At 31.2% G+C, this 18,580-nt stretch overlaps 1 protein-coding gene across 1 annotated transcript; it reads right to left on the bottom strand.

The window, feature by feature from the left end:
• Window positions 1-7,313: 7,313 nt before the first annotated feature.
• LOC144344480 (uncharacterized) lies at window positions 7,314-12,803 on the bottom strand. The gene is made up of 8 exons (XM_078006406.2): window positions 12,457-12,803; window positions 11,760-11,868; window positions 11,001-11,150; window positions 10,424-10,529; window positions 9,473-9,614; window positions 8,671-8,853; window positions 8,192-8,279; window positions 7,314-7,626 (listed from the first exon to the last, which is right to left on the bottom strand). The coding sequence occupies exons 1-8, from the start codon at window positions 12,801-12,803 to the stop codon at window positions 7,537-7,539; spliced, it is 1,215 nt and encodes a 404-aa protein (XP_077862532.1). The 3' UTR covers window positions 7,314-7,536.
• Between the last annotated feature and the right edge of the window lie 5,777 nt (window positions 12,804-18,580).

Here is an 18,580-nt window from a genome sequence, read left to right as displayed (position 1 = left end):
ATATAATCCTTGTAATGATATATTGGTCAATTCACCAATGTATACGATATAATCCTTGTAATGATATATTGGTCAATTCACCAATGTATGCGATATAATCCTTGTAATGATATATTGGTCAATTCACCAATGTATACGATATAATCCTTGTAGTGATATATTGGTCAATTCACCAATGTATACAATATAATCCTTGTAATGATACATTGGTCAATTCACCAATGTATGCGATATAATCCTTGTAATGATATATTGGTCAATTCACCAATGTATACGATATAATCCTTGTAATGATATATTGGTCAATTTACCAATGTATACGATATAATCCTTGTAAAAATATATTGGTCAATTCACCAATGTATACGATATAATCCTTGTAGTGATATATTGGTCAATTCACCAATGTATACGATATAATCCTTGTAGTGATATATTGGTCAATTCACCAATGTATACGATATAATCCTTGTAATGATATATTGGTCAATTCACCAATGTATACGATATAATCCTTGTAATTATATATTGATCAATTCACCAATGTATACGATATAATCCTTGTAGTGATATATTGGTCAATTCACCAATGTATACGATATAATCCTTGTAATGATAGATTGGTCAATTCACCAATGTATGCGATATAATCCTTGTAATGATATATTGGTCAATTCACCAATGTATGCGATATAATCCTTGTAATTATATTTTTCTCAATTCACCAATGTATGCGATATAATCCTTGTAATGATATATTGGTCAATTCACCAATGTATACGATATAATCCTTGTAATGATATATTGGTCTATTCACCAATGTATGCGATATAATCCTTGTAATGATATATTGGTCAATTCACCAATGTATACGATATAATCCTTGTAATGATATATTGGTCAATTCACCAATGTATACGATATAATCCTTGTAATGATATATTAGTCAATTCACCAATGTATACGATATAATCCTTGTAATGATATATTGGTCAATTCACCAATGTATACGATATAATCCTTGTAATGATATATTGGTCAATTCACCAATGTATACGATATAATCCTTGTAGTGATATATCGGTCAATTCACCAATATATACGATATAATCCTTGTAATGATATATTGGTCAATTCAATAATGTATATGATATAATCCTTGTAATGATATATTGGTCAATTCACCAAGGTATACGATATAATTCTTGTAATGATATATTGGTCAATTCACCAATGTATACGATATAATCCTTGTAGTGATATATTGGTCAATTCACCAATGTATACGATATAATCCTTGTAATGATATATTGGTCAATTCACCAATGTATACGATATAATCCTTGTAGTGATATATTGGTCAATTCACCAATGTATACGATATAATCCTTGTAATTATATATTGGTCAATTCACCAATGTATACGATATAATCCTTGTAATGATATATTGGTCTATTCACCAATGTATGCGATATAATCCTTGTAATGATATATTGGTCAATTCACCAATGTATACGATATAATCCTTGTAATGATATATTGGTCAATTCACCAATGTATACGATATAATCCTTGTAATGATATATTGGTCAATTCACCAATGTATACGATATAATCCTTGTAATGATATATTGGTCAATTCACCAATGTATACGATATAATCCTTGTAGTGATATATTGGTCAATTCACCAATGTATACGATATAATCCTTGTAGTGATATATTGGTCAATTCACCAATGTATACGATATAATCCTTGTAATGATATATTGGTCAATTCACCAATGTATACGATATAATCCTTGTAATTATATATTGATCAATTCACCAATGTATACGATATAATCCTTGTAGTGATATATTGGTCAATTCACCAATGTATACGATATAATCCTTGTAATGATATATTGGTCAATTCACCAATGTATGCGATATAATCCTTGTAATGATATATTGGTCAATTCACCAATGTATGCGATATAATCCTTGTAATTATATTTTTCTCAATTCACCAATGTATGCGATATAATCCTTGTAATGATATATTGGTCAATTCACCAATGTATACGATATAATCCTTGTAATGATATATTGGTCTATTCACCAATGTATGCGATATAATCCTTGTAATGATATATTGGTCAATTCACCAATGTATACGATATAATCCTTGTAATGATATATTGGTCAATTCACCAATGTATACGATATAATCCTTGTAATGATATATTGGTCAATTCACCAATGTATACGATATAATCCTTGTAATGATATATTGGTCAATTCACCAATGTATACGATATAATCCTTGTAATGATATATTGGTCAATTCACCAATGTATGCGATATAATCCTTGTAATGATATATTGGTCAATTCACCAATGTATGCGATATAATCCTTGTAATGATATATTGGTCAATTCACCAATGTATGCGATATAATCCTTGTAATGATATATTGGTCAATTCACCAATGTATACGATATAATCCTTGTAATGATATATTGGTCTATTCACCAATGTATGCGATATAATCCTTGTAATGATATATTGGTCAATTCACCAATGTATACGATATAATCCTTGTAATTATATATTGGTCAATTCACCAATGTATACGATATAATCCTTGTAGTGATATATTGGTCAATTCACCAATGTATACGATATAATCCTTGTAATGATATATTGATCAATTCACCAATGTATACGATATAATCCTTGTAATGATATATTGGTCAATTTACCAATGTATACGATATAATCCTTGTAAAGATATATTGGTCAATTCACCAATGTATACGATATAATCCTTGTAGTGATATATTGGTCAATTCACCAATGTATATGATATAATCCTTGTAATGATATATTGGTCAATTCACCAATGTATGCGATATAATCCTTGTAATGTTATATTGGTCAATTCACCAATGTATACGATATAATCCTTGTAATGATATATTGGTCAATTCACCAATGTATACGATATAATCTTTGTAATGATATATTGGTCAATTCACCAATGTATGCGATATAATCCTTGTAATGATATATTGGTCAATTCACCAATGTATACGATATAATCCTTGTAGTGATATATTGGTCAATTCACCAATGTATACGATATAATCCTTGTAATGATATATTGATCAATTCACCAATGTATACGATATAATCCTTGTAGTGATATATTGGTCAATTCACCAATGTATACGATATAATCCTTGTAATGATATATTGGTCAATTCACCAATGTATGCGATATAATCCTTGTAATGATATATTGGTCAATTCACCAATGTATACGATTTAATCCTTGTAGTGATATATTGGTCAATTCACCAATGTATACGATATAATCCTTGTAATGATACGTTGGTCAATTCACCAATGTATGCGATATAATCCTTGTAATGATATATTGGTCAATTCACCAATGTATACGATATAATCCTTGTAATGATATATTGGTCAATTTACCAATGTATACGATATAATCCTTGTAAAAATATATTGGTCAATTCACCAATGTATACGATATAATCCTTGTAGTGATATATTGGTCAATTCACCAATGTATACGATATAATCCTTGTAGTGATATATTGGTCAATTCACCAATGTATACGATATAATCCTTGTAATGATATATTGGTCAATTCACCAATGTATACGATATAATCCTTGTAATTATATATTGATCAATTCACCAATGTATACGATATAATCCTTGTAGTGATATATTGGTCAATTCACCAATGTATACGATATAATCCTTGTAATGATATATTGGTCAATTCACCAATGTATGCGATATAATCCTTGTAATGATATATTGGTCAATTCACCAATGTATGCGATATAATCCTTGTAATTATATTTTTCTCAATTCACCAATGTATGCGATATAATCCTTGTAATGATATATTGGTCAATTCACCAATGTATACGATATAATCCTTGTAATGATATATTGGTCTATTCACCAATGTATGCGATATAATCCTTGTAATGATATATTGGTCAATTCACCAATGTATACGATATAATCCTTGTAATGATATATTGGTCAATTCACCAATGTATACGATATAATCCTTGTAATGATATATTGGTCAATTCACCAATGTATACGATATAATCCTTGTAATGATATATTGGTCAATTCACCAATGTATACGATATAATCCTTGTAATGATATATTGGTCAATTCACCAATGTATACGATATAATCCTTGTAGTGATATATCGGTCAATTCACCAATATATACGATATAATCCTTGTAATGATATATTGGTCAATTCAATAATGTATATGATATAATCCTTGTAATGATATATTGGTCAATTCACCAAGGTATACGATATAATTCTTGTAATGATATATTAGTCAATTCACCAATGTATACGATATAATCCTTGTAATGATATATTGGTCAATTTACCAATGTATACGATATAATCCTTGTAAAGATATATTGGTCAATTCACCAATGTATACGATATAATCCTTGTAGTGATATATTGGTCAATTCACCAATGTATACGATATAATCCTTGTAATGATATGTTGGTCAATTCACCAATGTATACGATATAATCCTTGTAATGATATATTGGTCAATTCACCAATGTATACGATATAATCCTTGTAATGATATATTGGTCAATTCACCAATGTATACGATATAATCCTTGTAGTGATATATTGGTCAATTCACCAATGTATACGATATAATCCTTGTAGTGATATATTGGTCAATTCACCAATGTATACGATATAATCCTTGTAGTGATATATTGGTCAATTCACCAATGTATACGATATAATCCTTGTAGTGATATATTGGTCAATTCACCAATGTATACGATATAATCCTTGTAGTGATATATTGGTCAATTCACCAATGTATACGATATAATCCTTGTAGTGATATATTGGTCAATTCACCAATGTATACGATATAATCCTTGTAATTATATATTGATCAATTCACCAATGTATACGATATAATCCTTGTAGTGATATATTGGTCAATTCACCAATGTATACGTTATAATCCTTGTAGTGATATATTGGTCAATTCACCAATGTATACGATATAATCCTTGTAATGATATATTGATCAATTCACCAATGTATACGATATAATCCTTGTAGTGATATATTGGTCAATTCACCAATGTATACGATATAATCCTTGTAATGATATATTGGTCAATTCACCAATGTATGCGATATAATCCTTGTAATGATATATTGGTCAATTCACCAATGTATGCGATATAATCCTTGTAATGATATATTGGTCAATTCACCAATGTATGCGATATAATCCTTGTAATGATATATTGGTCAATTCACCAATGTATACGATATAATCCTTGTAATGATATATTGGTCTATTCACCAATGTATGCGATATAATCCTTGTAATGATATATTGGTCAATTCACCAATGTATACGATATAATCCTTGTAATTATATATTGGTCAATTCACCAATGTATACGATATAATCCTTGTAGTGATATATTGGTCAATTCACCAATGTATACGATATAATCCTTGTAATGATATATTGGTCAATTCACCAATGTATACGATATAATCCTTGTAGTGATATATTGGTCAATTCACCAATGTATACGATATAATCCTTGTAATTATATATTGGTCAATTCACCAATGTATACGATATAATCCTTGTAATGATATATTGGTCAATTCACCAATGTATACGATATAATCCTTGTAATGATATATTGGTCAATTCACCAATGTATACGATATAATCCTTGTAATGATATATTGGTCATTTCAATAATGTATACGATATAATCCTTGTAATGATATATCGGTCAATTCAAGTGTAAACTAGTAATGGTATGTTGGCATATTTACCAATCAATTCACCAATTTATATGGTTGAAACTAAGTAATGATAGATTGATCAATCCACCAACGTATATGAATTCAAGCTAGTTATAGTATTGTCAGAAATAGAAGTGTGTCCTTATTGTGTTCAGATATTTTATTTATTATAGATATACATTGTACAAAGTTATTTTTGGTGCTGAAAGTAGCCAGGTTACGTCATTTTGAATAATAACGCACGTTTGTGAGGGTATAACACGATTTTCCTGCCCGTTGACAAAGTCACTAGTTTACCACAGAAGGTAAGGAGAAGTCTCATTGAGTTTTGCATAGAACTGCAGATGAATATATATTACATCCAGGAAGTGAGAAGCGTTGGTTGCGTTCATCGTGACCGTCGTTCGAATAATGAAACATTCTTACACTAAGCACTCTCAAAACTAAATACTAGTCTCCAGAATTGCTCTGTCGAGTCACTGAATTAGAAATAAGAAACTTCACAGTAATGGCGATTGTGTTCCTGGTAGAAATTTGCGAACATTGCATGAATATAATTAACATCGTGTGGATAAAATATTGTGACAAATTGGCCCTGGATGCGATTTTTGTTTTTGAAGTTATAAGTTGCTATACTGAACAAGGCACTAGTTGAATTTGTAAATGGAAAAGGGCGAGAAAGTCGTGCAAAAATGGGAAAATTTGATGTTTGAAAAAGAAAGATGGCGGGTAGAAATAACAATTAGAGAGTGACGAGAGAGTACAGACTGAGAAAGCCAGAAAGGCAGAGAGGAGAAAGAAAAGATGAAAAGCGAAAAAAAAAATGCGCTGGAGGTACAGGAAGACGATACAAATGCTCCATATCCATGCCGATGATACGTTTGTTTACGGTAGAAATTTGCATTTCAAACTAATACACCAATATACCAGCCACATGTGACACAAGCCGAATTATATTCTATGTCATAATATTGATTTCTGCTAGAAACCTGATGTCTACAAGACAAGATACATTGACGCCACCTGTGATCATCTATGCTAGAGTCTTATCATACTTAACTATAAACTTACTATATAATCCAAACTTTTGCAAACTCTTCTAAATTCGAAGTAGTCTAATATTTTGAGCGAAAGGAGACAGTTTCTCGTTAAAAACTTTGCATAATGTGTTTTAAAATGATTACGTACACACTACATTAACAGGTTTCTGTGGTTTGATAATTTAATTGTTTTGAGTGAATTTTCCCACCACAAAAGACACTATTTATTGGCACTCATTGTGAAATAGTTTGTATATGAAAAAACAGATAATTCATCATAGCATCTCACAATTGCAGTAACTTGCATATAGGTTATCACCTACACCCAGCGGCGTCCCTTGTAATACAATATCATGCTAAAGTATTTAGTGAAAAAAATATGTGATTGGAAATTCAATAAAGTTATTTTATAATGTGAAAACACATTCTCAAACTCAAATGAGCAATTGACGATAATTGGATTTAATTACAACCCCACACTTATGCATAGTAACTTCGCTTCTACTTACTTTAAAATGACTAGCATTTTGCTCTATTTCGTCTTTTTCAGTAATTTGATGTTATTAAGTATAAAATCGAGTTATTTACTGACTTAAATAAATAACAAACATTACATCAGTATTTCAACTGTTCCAAGATTGTCTGTGTAACTTGCTTTCCCCTTGCTAAGACTCTGTCAGGGAGTATTGCCATGACGGTTTTCACCTAAGAATGAGCAAACGAAAGTAGTTACGTTACATTAATTTACGAGTAATTTTACGCTAATACATATTATAAAAAAGAAATATTTCACCCGCGTGTTCGGAAAAATACATTATTTACGCAACATTCGAACACGCTTCGCAACGTCGCGTTTTGATCAGGACGGGATTAAAAGGAGAATGCTACTCGTGCGCTAGCAGTGGCAATATTTGGTGTTAAAACTAATCATATTAGTCAACAATATGCGGTAACTGTGATCTGTAATTATAAAAAAAATGCAATGAAAAGAAATGTTTATTATTTCTAGACATGAACAATTATATTGTTTGTCTATCGTTTGAAATGTTCTTGCCATAGGAATAAATGCTAAAATCACTGTATTTTTTACATTGATTTTTTTAAACCGAGTACGGTGACCTGGTATTTTTTTATTTCATTTTATTCATGTCACGCATGTAAAAATAAAGAAAATTACATTATTTTTAATATTAAGTAGTATTCTACCTCAGATATGACATTGTCCGAAGATTACACTAGGGTCATATCTTAGACACGCAAGTTTACCAACCTGTTGTTCCGGAGACATAGAATTAAAATGAGTAGGCAGTTTCACTTTATTAATATTATCGGCTTTTATGATTTCATGTAGAACGATTCTATTAAATAAAACAAAAACGAATAAGAGCTGCGAAAGAAATCCACAAAACTATTTAACTTGTATAATGATTTTCTGCACATGCTGTCAATTAAATTATTGTACTTTCAAAAAATATAGACAATTTGATATTGCTGTATACACATATTGTTACAAGTGGGTTTAAATCACAAGTAATGTTGATTGTCTGGTTGGTTGAATACGAAATAAGACATTGCATTAATAATGCGTACCAGTAGTTCTTATACATGTACATTTGAACATTATAGTACATGAAACGGTCGATATTGCGAATGTATCCATACTTCCTCTTAAACAAACATATTGTTAACAAAATAAAAATTGATAAATGCACTTTTATGTTGTTGTCATGTAAAAAATATACAACTTACTTGTAATTATTATTATTCATAACTTGACTACTTATCGCCATGGTTTCTTCCATATTGTAAGCTTGGTGAAACCATCCTGATGGGATCATTAATAATTCCCCAGCATGTTGATCAAATTCCATTGCTTTTGCTTTCTTAAATTTAGGATACATTTTCAAGTTCACGTCATGTGTGTCAATTGGACTGAAAAGAAAAGAGGAACAGAAATAAAATAACGTTAAACATAAGACACAATAAAATGTAAATAAAGAAAAAACAATAGCAGCATCACAGGTTCAAGCGAACTAATGGCGATCATCATGATATGGGTGTACAGAGCGGTGTACACTCTTTAAAATAGCATTTATGACCAATAGATCACCAAGAAAAGTTACATAACGCTTTGATTCGGATAATACTGTTGTTTGTATGTAGTGTATATTGTGACAATGGGCATCATTAACATGTATTGAGATTCCCCAACATCTCCAGGTGATTTCAGAATGTGTTTTTATCTGTTGTATGTATGATTGTATTTACGAAATTCGTATTTTAGTAGGTTTTATATTAAGTTTAAATATGATGTAACTGCTACTATACAAGACTATCATCAAGAATGGAGAGGACTATCAGCGAACTAAGATTGACACGAATAAGTATGTTGTGACAAAAACCACACTACCACGTGGCATTAACACGTAAGTCGTATTTTAGTTGAATTTATTGTAAAATGGAAATATGAGATTATGAGGATTGGTATTGTAAATATTGTATTGTATTATGACTGGTATTGTAATTACACCTCGTACATCACAACACACACCTGTTGTATTTGTAACAGTCAAGAGGAAATCCAGATCGTTGATCTTTAAAGACGTATAAGAAATCATCTTGCCCTGGTGGATACAACTTCCATCTCTTTGTCCCTTTCAGCACTGCATTCGTACCCGTCCAATTATAGGGGTCTGAAGATAAAAAAAAAAACTACAGTCACGTGATTGTTCTGCAGCGTTCTGCAAATATTAAGATGAAAATACAATAATATATTTTCTTTGTATCAACACAAATAAAACAAGTCTATTACTAGTACCTTCTTAATCAACATTTCACAAATATCATTTTATACCAATGTTCTGCGGCCATTTCCATGGTCCAAAGTTTTTGTTCGGAATATATGCCAGTAGATGAACGCCGATAAGCTCATAGACAGCATCTAGCACCACTTACCAACGATGGGATTACAATAAACGGTGAATAAATTTAGTGATTTCTTATTTTTTTGTTGTTGAATAGACCATTTTCCGTTCACTGCGAGATCCCGCGTTATGCGTGAAACTGAACGTAAAAACAGAATAATGGTCGTAGCGGGGATTCGGATATCGCGAAAGTGTTTTTGGCGTTATTCCACGTGTAATAATGTCGTATGTGAATTTTGAATGAGCTGAGGATGCCTTAACGCCACATTCCCTTCTGAACGAACGGTATTTTAGTATTGAGCTATATAAAAAAGAAATTCATGTTCAAAATCAATCATTCGATTTGTGCGGTAAACATTCGGTCTGCGCATTCTATGCAATACGCGAGAGCGGAAATTCAACCTTTTTCATAAGAAGAACATGTCGCAAGCAATAAATGAACATACAGTTTTATTAAACACAGATATAACATATGAGTAAGGTTTTATAGTCATTTTATAGTTTTTGTTTCATCAGCTATGACTCATTGAATCCTAAATCCGTTATCGTGAAAGTAAAGAGACATCACGTGTACTAACCAATATGCAAAGAAGATCTGGAATATTCAGTTCCCCATAGCAACATCGCATTCCATGGCCTCACTTCTTGAGGGAATAACTGAAAATAGTCCTCTTCCAAATAAACCTGTGAAAATAGTACTTGTTAAAATTATGCGGTTTGGGGAAATGAATTTTGAGTTCCGTATATTAAATAATCAACCCACATTGCAACCAGACAGCCATATCGTATATTGCGCCACCAGTGTTGAATGTTAATTGGCATCCATATATTATGTTATATGGTAGTCTGCATGTGAAGTTATATTAGAGAATCGTGTCTGTTCTCGTACTATGCAACTACTTGTCAACGTTTACAACAACGCTCTAAATCAAATTAGCATTAAATATAATTTCAAAAGCAAGAGTTTTACAGTGAGATTAATGAATGGAATTAACTTAAATACATTTTTTTACTTAAAAGTCTAAAATGTACATTGAACAAGGTTTAAACGATACTATTGTTGTCACAAGGTATGCAGTAAGACATATTTGGGTCAACACTTTTTAAGGAATATATTTCTCACGTAATTATAAAAACACTTTATAAACATTTTACCACTTTTCCGATGTCTTTCATCAGTTCCGGTCGCTGTGGTATGAATAATTCGTCTTCCAAGTACGTCCAAACTTGTGGTGAGCTCATGTGTAAATGATGGACAAACAAACTTAGTGGTAACGCCAGACTCTCACCTGTAGTCAGTCCGCCCTGCAAATAGCAACAGCAGACACCATGATGTAATGACGGATTATCAGAGAAGATTTAATCTCAAAATACAAATAGGTGCCTGACAAACTGCGTCCACAATTAGCCATGTCTAAATTAATATATATCATATTATTGTATATTATTGTAATACTAAACAGTAAACTGAATGTATTTATGTTATTTGGTGGTGTTGTCGGTGTAAAACACGCCATATCTATCGGGCGAAGAAAGGTTTCATTGAGCACTGTACGTAGGATGCAATACTCTGAATGGGTTAGGGTAATTTACGAATTAACACATAATAAACGATATTGTGATATTCAAAAAGGCGGGTATAGTAAACTTTGCACTCTTCGGTTACTCTTGGTCTCCTTGAACGCCAATAATAACTCATGAGCAAGTAACACATATTTATTACAGTATTAGTGATTCACACTTCGTCTTTGATTATTTGAATCGTGAATCACGTTTTGTGATTCATGAATTTCCGTCACCCACTCTGTATACGACTACAGATAGGTTGTGATAAGAATACTCAAAGCTGACCCGTGCAACAGTTCGCTCTGATGCACTAGACTTATTGAAAACATAATAAAGTTTAATTTGTACCTCCACTCCTTTCATAGTTATTCTATCATCGCCGTAATTCTTCACAAAAAAGTCCTTAGTCCAATTAAACGCAGGCCACGTAGGTACAACATCGGTGATCAACACTGGCCTGAAAGGGATGAAAGAAAAACAAACAATAAAAGAGAACTAATTTTATGTCCTGAAATAACTCGTAGCTGTGCTTTAACCTTCGTCGACTTAACTATTGCAGTAGATTCGCGTCTTGTGTGGGGACGATGTTGTTGCCTATACGAATGCGCCAACAAGCCCTTCACATTCAAATATTGTCTACTAATGTAATGGAGACTTGTTAACTGAGCAAATGTAATTAACACAGAACACTTGAGCTATTATCTACACGTGTACTTTCAATTCCGAGTATTATATCAGATAAAATGAATGAAACCGTAATGGCCCCTTTCAGACTGAGTCACAGACAATAAACAGTCAGCAGAGAGAATAATAAAAGTTACTACTTTCACAACAGCCGCCAATGCGTGCGAAAACATTACAAAACATGGCTATCATATAAGAGTAGTCCGTGATTATATCATATCAGTGCACCGCCAGTATCTAACCCATACACGCAAGTCTCTTGTCACTTATATGCGCACACCTACTAAAATGACATGACAAATGTACTGTAGCATGACTTGTTTGTACTCACATTAAAAATCAATTAATAATAAAAACTAACCATTTTGCATCATAAACATCAAGGTATTCCTCTAAACTCAAATTAGACCTTCTGTCTATCTTATCTATGGAATGAGTTACGTTATAATATTTCAAAATATATTCCAAGTTATCATCTTCGAAATGCGGAACCAGATGATCGACGTCAATAATATCATCGTTATCTTCGTTGTAATTCCAGACAGTAATAGCTCCCATGACGACGACACACAATACACAAAGCCACACCAAGTAATTACAAACCACACTATCGTGTAATGTTCTTCCATCGCCTTCCGATGTGGACCCTTTCCCATTGGTGTCTACACGAGATGCTTTCTTTCTTTGTTGTCGATGTTTTGCTCCCATATTGATATACAAATTGAAGTAGTTTGTCCTGCGTTTGCTGATCTAAATATATACACCGTGTACGAGGTCAGGTCATGTGACTAGGTAATATGCAAATCAATCATCTCGAAAGCCCTATCGATATACCATTATGCATAATTCATAGAAGTAATAAATTTCATGCCGTCTTCCGCAGTGTTGTCGTATCTAGGGCGTTAATAACAGATACGTGTTATAGCAGTATATCGAATGGATTTAAAATCAAGATATGCAGTAGCCTTAAGCACAACAGTTGCTAGGCAACGTAACAATTGAAGTACACTTTGTTCTGAATGAAAGTATCACGTAATACCCGAGGGTTCGATTTCACGATCGACAAAATCCGATATTATTTTGAAATGCAACAATGCTTAGTTAATTTAAATGGAAATTATATTATTCTACTGAAGAAAGGGGATGGTAACCTTTACCTACAAGAAGTTTAGTTGAGCGTGTGTTAGGCAGCGATAATTTAATGTTTGTGAGGTTGACTGCGAGGCTCTTGGATTAAAAACTTCATTTTTGACTGAACTAGTTTTTATTACCTACTTCTTGATGTCGTAAGCATGCCGTAATATATGTATAAATACATAATTCACGTTAGTAATCAATCATACTGTATGATTAGTCATATAATAAAATAGAAACACTTATATTCTTAAAATTACCATCTCATAGTGTCACTAGTATATGAAGTGAGAGTTTAGATTATCGACAATCAATCACAGTGGATAGCAGTATTAAAAAGAGATTGTATGAATTACTTTTTTAATAAACACTGCATTGAGTTAGCTTTGAAATGAACATCACAAGGGATTAACAGAGATATACATATAAATATTCAAACAAAAACAACAACAACGACAATGACAACAACGACAAATAATTAAATCTAGAACAGTACAATAGATTACATTGAACAAAGCTGAATTCCTACTCAATAGGAGTAAACTCTGGAAGACTAACCAGCTAGCAGTGTTATTATAGTAAAATAATGCCGAGCATTGCACTGACTAGATAAGTAAATAACTGAATAATTGACTAAATAAATAACTAAATATTTGACTAAATAAATAAATAAATAAATAAATAAATAAATAAATAAATAAATAAATAAATAAATAAATAAATAAATAAATAAATAAATAAATAAATAAATAAATAAATATTGAGCAGTGCTACAATGGAGTATATTCTACGCCTCTACACTTGATAGCGCCGTTAGTGGGGCTTTCATTAATTTTAAATGACGGTGTTGAATTTCCACGAATGGTACATCTCTTCTCGCCCTGCTGATTCATTCAGTATAGTGTTTCGTGTGTCTTTTGATGCTTGCAGAAGTTATATATCCATCGACAGCCTAATCCGTAATATGAATATATAATTAACAATCATGCAGGTTGTCATGTAATGTAATATTAATTGATGAAGATTTCAAAGCAATGTATAGTTCAAATAGCAGCGCTTTCCGGTATGTATGCTTCACGAATACAGCTTCCGGTAAATAAAAAACATACATCTTATATGACAGCGCCATCTAGAGTCGGACTGAACTATTAGTTCTCACCCAAATACAAAACATGATAATATATGTAACTGAAATTAATTTTATTCACATAATAATTGATTTGTATATTACATTTTGTATATTAATTTTATTTTAATTAAAATAAAGTGTCTTACATATACGGTTCAGATATGGTAAATTTGTTAACTCATCTGTGTATGCTATTCAGTATTCTATGTATGCTAATAGGATTCGTATTTTAACGCTGTGAATATATCTATATATATTCATCATATCTATTTAATTTTATATAGACTGTAATATGATTCCCATTCTCAATGTCAAGATGCGAATCATAGTATGTTGTATATGAAATTAATTCCAGTGACAAATATATTCTCAGTGTCAAGATGCGAATCATAGTATGTTGTATATGAAATTAATTCCAGTGACAGATATATTCTCAGTGTCAAGATACGAATCATAGTATGGTGTATATAAAATTAATTCTAGTGACAGATATATTCTCAGTGTCAAGATACGAATCATAGTATGTTGTATATGAAATTAATTCCAGTGACAAATATATTCTCAGTGTCAAGATGCGAATCATAGTATGTTGTATATGAAATTAATTCCAGTGTGCTCTATGCTAAATGTTACATATTCACTGGGTTTTAATTTAGCACATTTTCCAGACAGCGAAATAAGCAAAATTAAACCCAGTGAATAATTAACTCCTTTGCAGTATTTTCAGTGTCAAGATACGAATCACAGTATGGGGTATATAAAATTAATTCTAGTGGCAGATATATTCTCAGTGCCAAGATACGAATCATAGTATGGTGTATATAAAATTAATCCCAGTGACAGATATATTCTCAGTGCCAAGATACGAATCACAGTATGGGGTATATAAAATTAATCCTAGTGACAGATATATTCTCAGTGCCAAGATACGAATCATTGTATGGTGTATATAAAATTAATCCTAGTGACAGATATATTCTCAGTGTCAAGATACGAATCATTGTATGGTGTATATAAAATTAATCCTAGTGACAGATATATTCTCAGTGCCAAGATACGAATCACAGTATGGGGTATATAAAATTAATTTCAGTGACAGATATATTCTCAGTGTCAAGATACGAATCATAGTATGGGGTATATAAAATTAATTCTAGTGACAGATATATTCTCAGTGTTAAGATACGAATCATAGTAAGGGGTATATAAAATTAATCCCAGTGACAGATACATTCTCAGTGTCAAGATACGAATCATAGTATGGTGTACATAAAATTAATTCCAGTGACAGATATATTCTCTGTGTCAAGATACGAACCATAGTATGTTGTATATAAAATTAATCCCAGTGACAGATACATTCTCAGTGTCAAGATACGAATCATAGCAAGGTGTATATAAAATTAATTCTAGTGACAGATATATTCTCAGTGCCAAGATACGAATCATAGTATGGTGTATATAAAATTAATTCTAGTGACAGATATATTATCAGTGTCAAGATACGAATCATAGTAAGGGGTATATAAAATTAATCCCAGTGACAGATACATTCTCAGTGTCAAGATACGAATCATAGCAAGGTGTATATAAAATTAATTCTAGTGACAGATATATTCTCAGTGTCAATATACGAATCATAGTATGGTGTATATAAAATTAAATCCAGTGACAGATATATTCTCAGTGTCAAGATACGAATCATAGCATGGTGTATATAAAATTAATTCTAGTGACAGATATATTATCAGTGTCAAGATACGAATCATAGTATGGTGTATATAAAATTAATTCCAGTGACAGATATATTATCAGTGTCAATATACGAATCATAGTATGGTGTATATAAAATTAAATCCAGTGACAGATATATTCTCAGTGTCAAGATACGAATCATAGCATGGTGTATATAAAATTAATTCTAGTGACAGATATATTCTCAGTGTCAAGATACGAATCATAGTATGGTGTATATAAAATTAATTCCAGTGACAGATATATTCTCAGTGTCAAGATACGAACCATAGTATGGTGTATATATAATTAATTCTAGAGACAGATATCTTCTCAGTGTCAAGATACGAATCATAGTATGGTGTATATAAAATTAATTCCAGTGACAGATATATTCTCAGTGTCAAGATACGAATCATAGTATGGGGTATATAAAATTAATCCCAGTGACAGATATATTCTCAGTGTCAAGGTACGAATCACAGTATGGTGTATATAAAATTAATTCCAGTGACATATATATTCTCCGTGTCAAGATACGAATCATAGTATGGTGTATATAAAATTAATTCCAGTGACAGATATATTCTTAGTGTTAAGATACGAATCATAGTATGGGGTATATAAAATTAATTCCAGTGACAGATATATTCTCAGTGTCAAGATACGAATCATAGCAAGGTGTATATAAAATTAATTCCAGTGACAGATATATTCTCAGTGTCAAGATACGAATCATAGTATGGGGTATATATAATTAATTCTAGTGGCAGATATATTCTCAGTGTCAAGATACGAATCATAGTATGGTGTATATAAAATTAATTCCAGTGACAGATATATTCTCAGTGTCAAGATACGAATCATAGTATGGGGTATATATAATTAATTCTAGTGGCAGATATATTCTCAGTGTCAAGATACGAATCATAGTATGGTGTATATAAAATTAATTCCAGTGACAGATATATTCTCAGTGTCAAGATACGAATCATAGTATGGTGTATATAAAATTAATTCCAGTGACAGATATATTCTCAGTGTCAAGATACGAATCATAGTATGGTGTATATAAAATTAATTCCAGTGACAGATATATTCTCAGTGTCAAGATACGAATCATAGTATGGTGTATATAAAATTAATTCCAGTGACAGATATATTCTCAGTGTCAAGATACGAATCATAGTATGGTGTATATAAAATTAATTCCAGTGACAGATATATTCTCAGTGTCAAGATACGAATCATAGTATGGTGTATATAAAATTAATTCCAGTGACAGATATATTCTCAGTGTCAAGATACGAATCATAGGATGGTGTATATAAAATTAATTCCAGTGACAGATATATTCTCAGTGTCAAGATACGAATCATAGTATGGTGTATATACAATTAATTCCAGTGACAGATATATTCTCTGTGTCAAGATACGAATCATAGTATGGTGTATATAAAATTAATTCCCAGTGACAGATATATTCTCAGTGTCAAGATACAAATCATAGTATGGTGTATATAAAATTAATTCCAGTGACAGATATATTCTCAGTGTCAAGATACGAATCATAGTATGGTGTATATAAAATTAATTCCAGTGACAGATATATTCTCAGTGTCAAGATACGAATCATAGTATGGTGTATATAAAATTAATTCCAGTGACAGATATATTCTCAGTGTCAAGATACGAATCATAGTATGGTGTATATAAAATAATTCCCAGTGACAGATATATTCTCAGTGTCAAGATACGAATCATAGTATGGTGTATATAAAATTAATTCCAGTAACAGATATCTTCTCAGTGTCAAGATACGAATCACAGTATGGGGTATATATAATTAATTCTAGTGACAGATATATTCTTAGGGTCAAGATACGAATCATAGTATGGCGTATATAAAATTAATTCTAGTGACAGATATATTCTTAGTGTTAAGATACGAATCATAGTATGGTGTATATAAAATTAATTCCAGTGACAGATATATTCTTAGTGTTAAGATACGAACCATAGTATGTTGTATATAAAATTAATTCCAGTGACAGATATATTCTTACTGTCAAGATACGAATCATAGTATGGTGTATATAACATTTATTCCAGTGACAGATATATTCTCAGTGTTAAGATACGAATCATAGTATGGTGTATATAAAATTAATTTCAGTGACAGATATATTCTCAGTGTCAAGATACGAATCATAGTATGGTGTATATAAAATTAATTCCAGTGACAGATATATTCTTAGTGTCAAGATACGAATCACAGTACAGTTTATATAAAATTAATTCTAAAGACAGATATATTCTCAGTGTTAAGATACGAATCATAGTATGGGGTATATAAAATTTATCCCAGTGACAGATATATTCTCAGTGTCAAGATACGAATCATAGCAAGGTGTATATAAATTTAATTCTAGTGACAGATATATTCTCAGTGTCAAGATACGAATCATAGTATGGTGTATATAAAATT

The sequence above is a fragment of the Saccoglossus kowalevskii genome, chromosome 1, assembly GCF_978046115.1.
Source record: "Saccoglossus kowalevskii chromosome 1, keSacKowa6.1, whole genome shotgun sequence".
Lineage (NCBI taxonomy): Eukaryota > Metazoa > Hemichordata > Enteropneusta > Harrimaniidae > Saccoglossus > Saccoglossus kowalevskii.
Note: the sequence above shows the minus strand (reverse complement) of the source record. Positions and strands in the feature narration are given on the sequence as shown.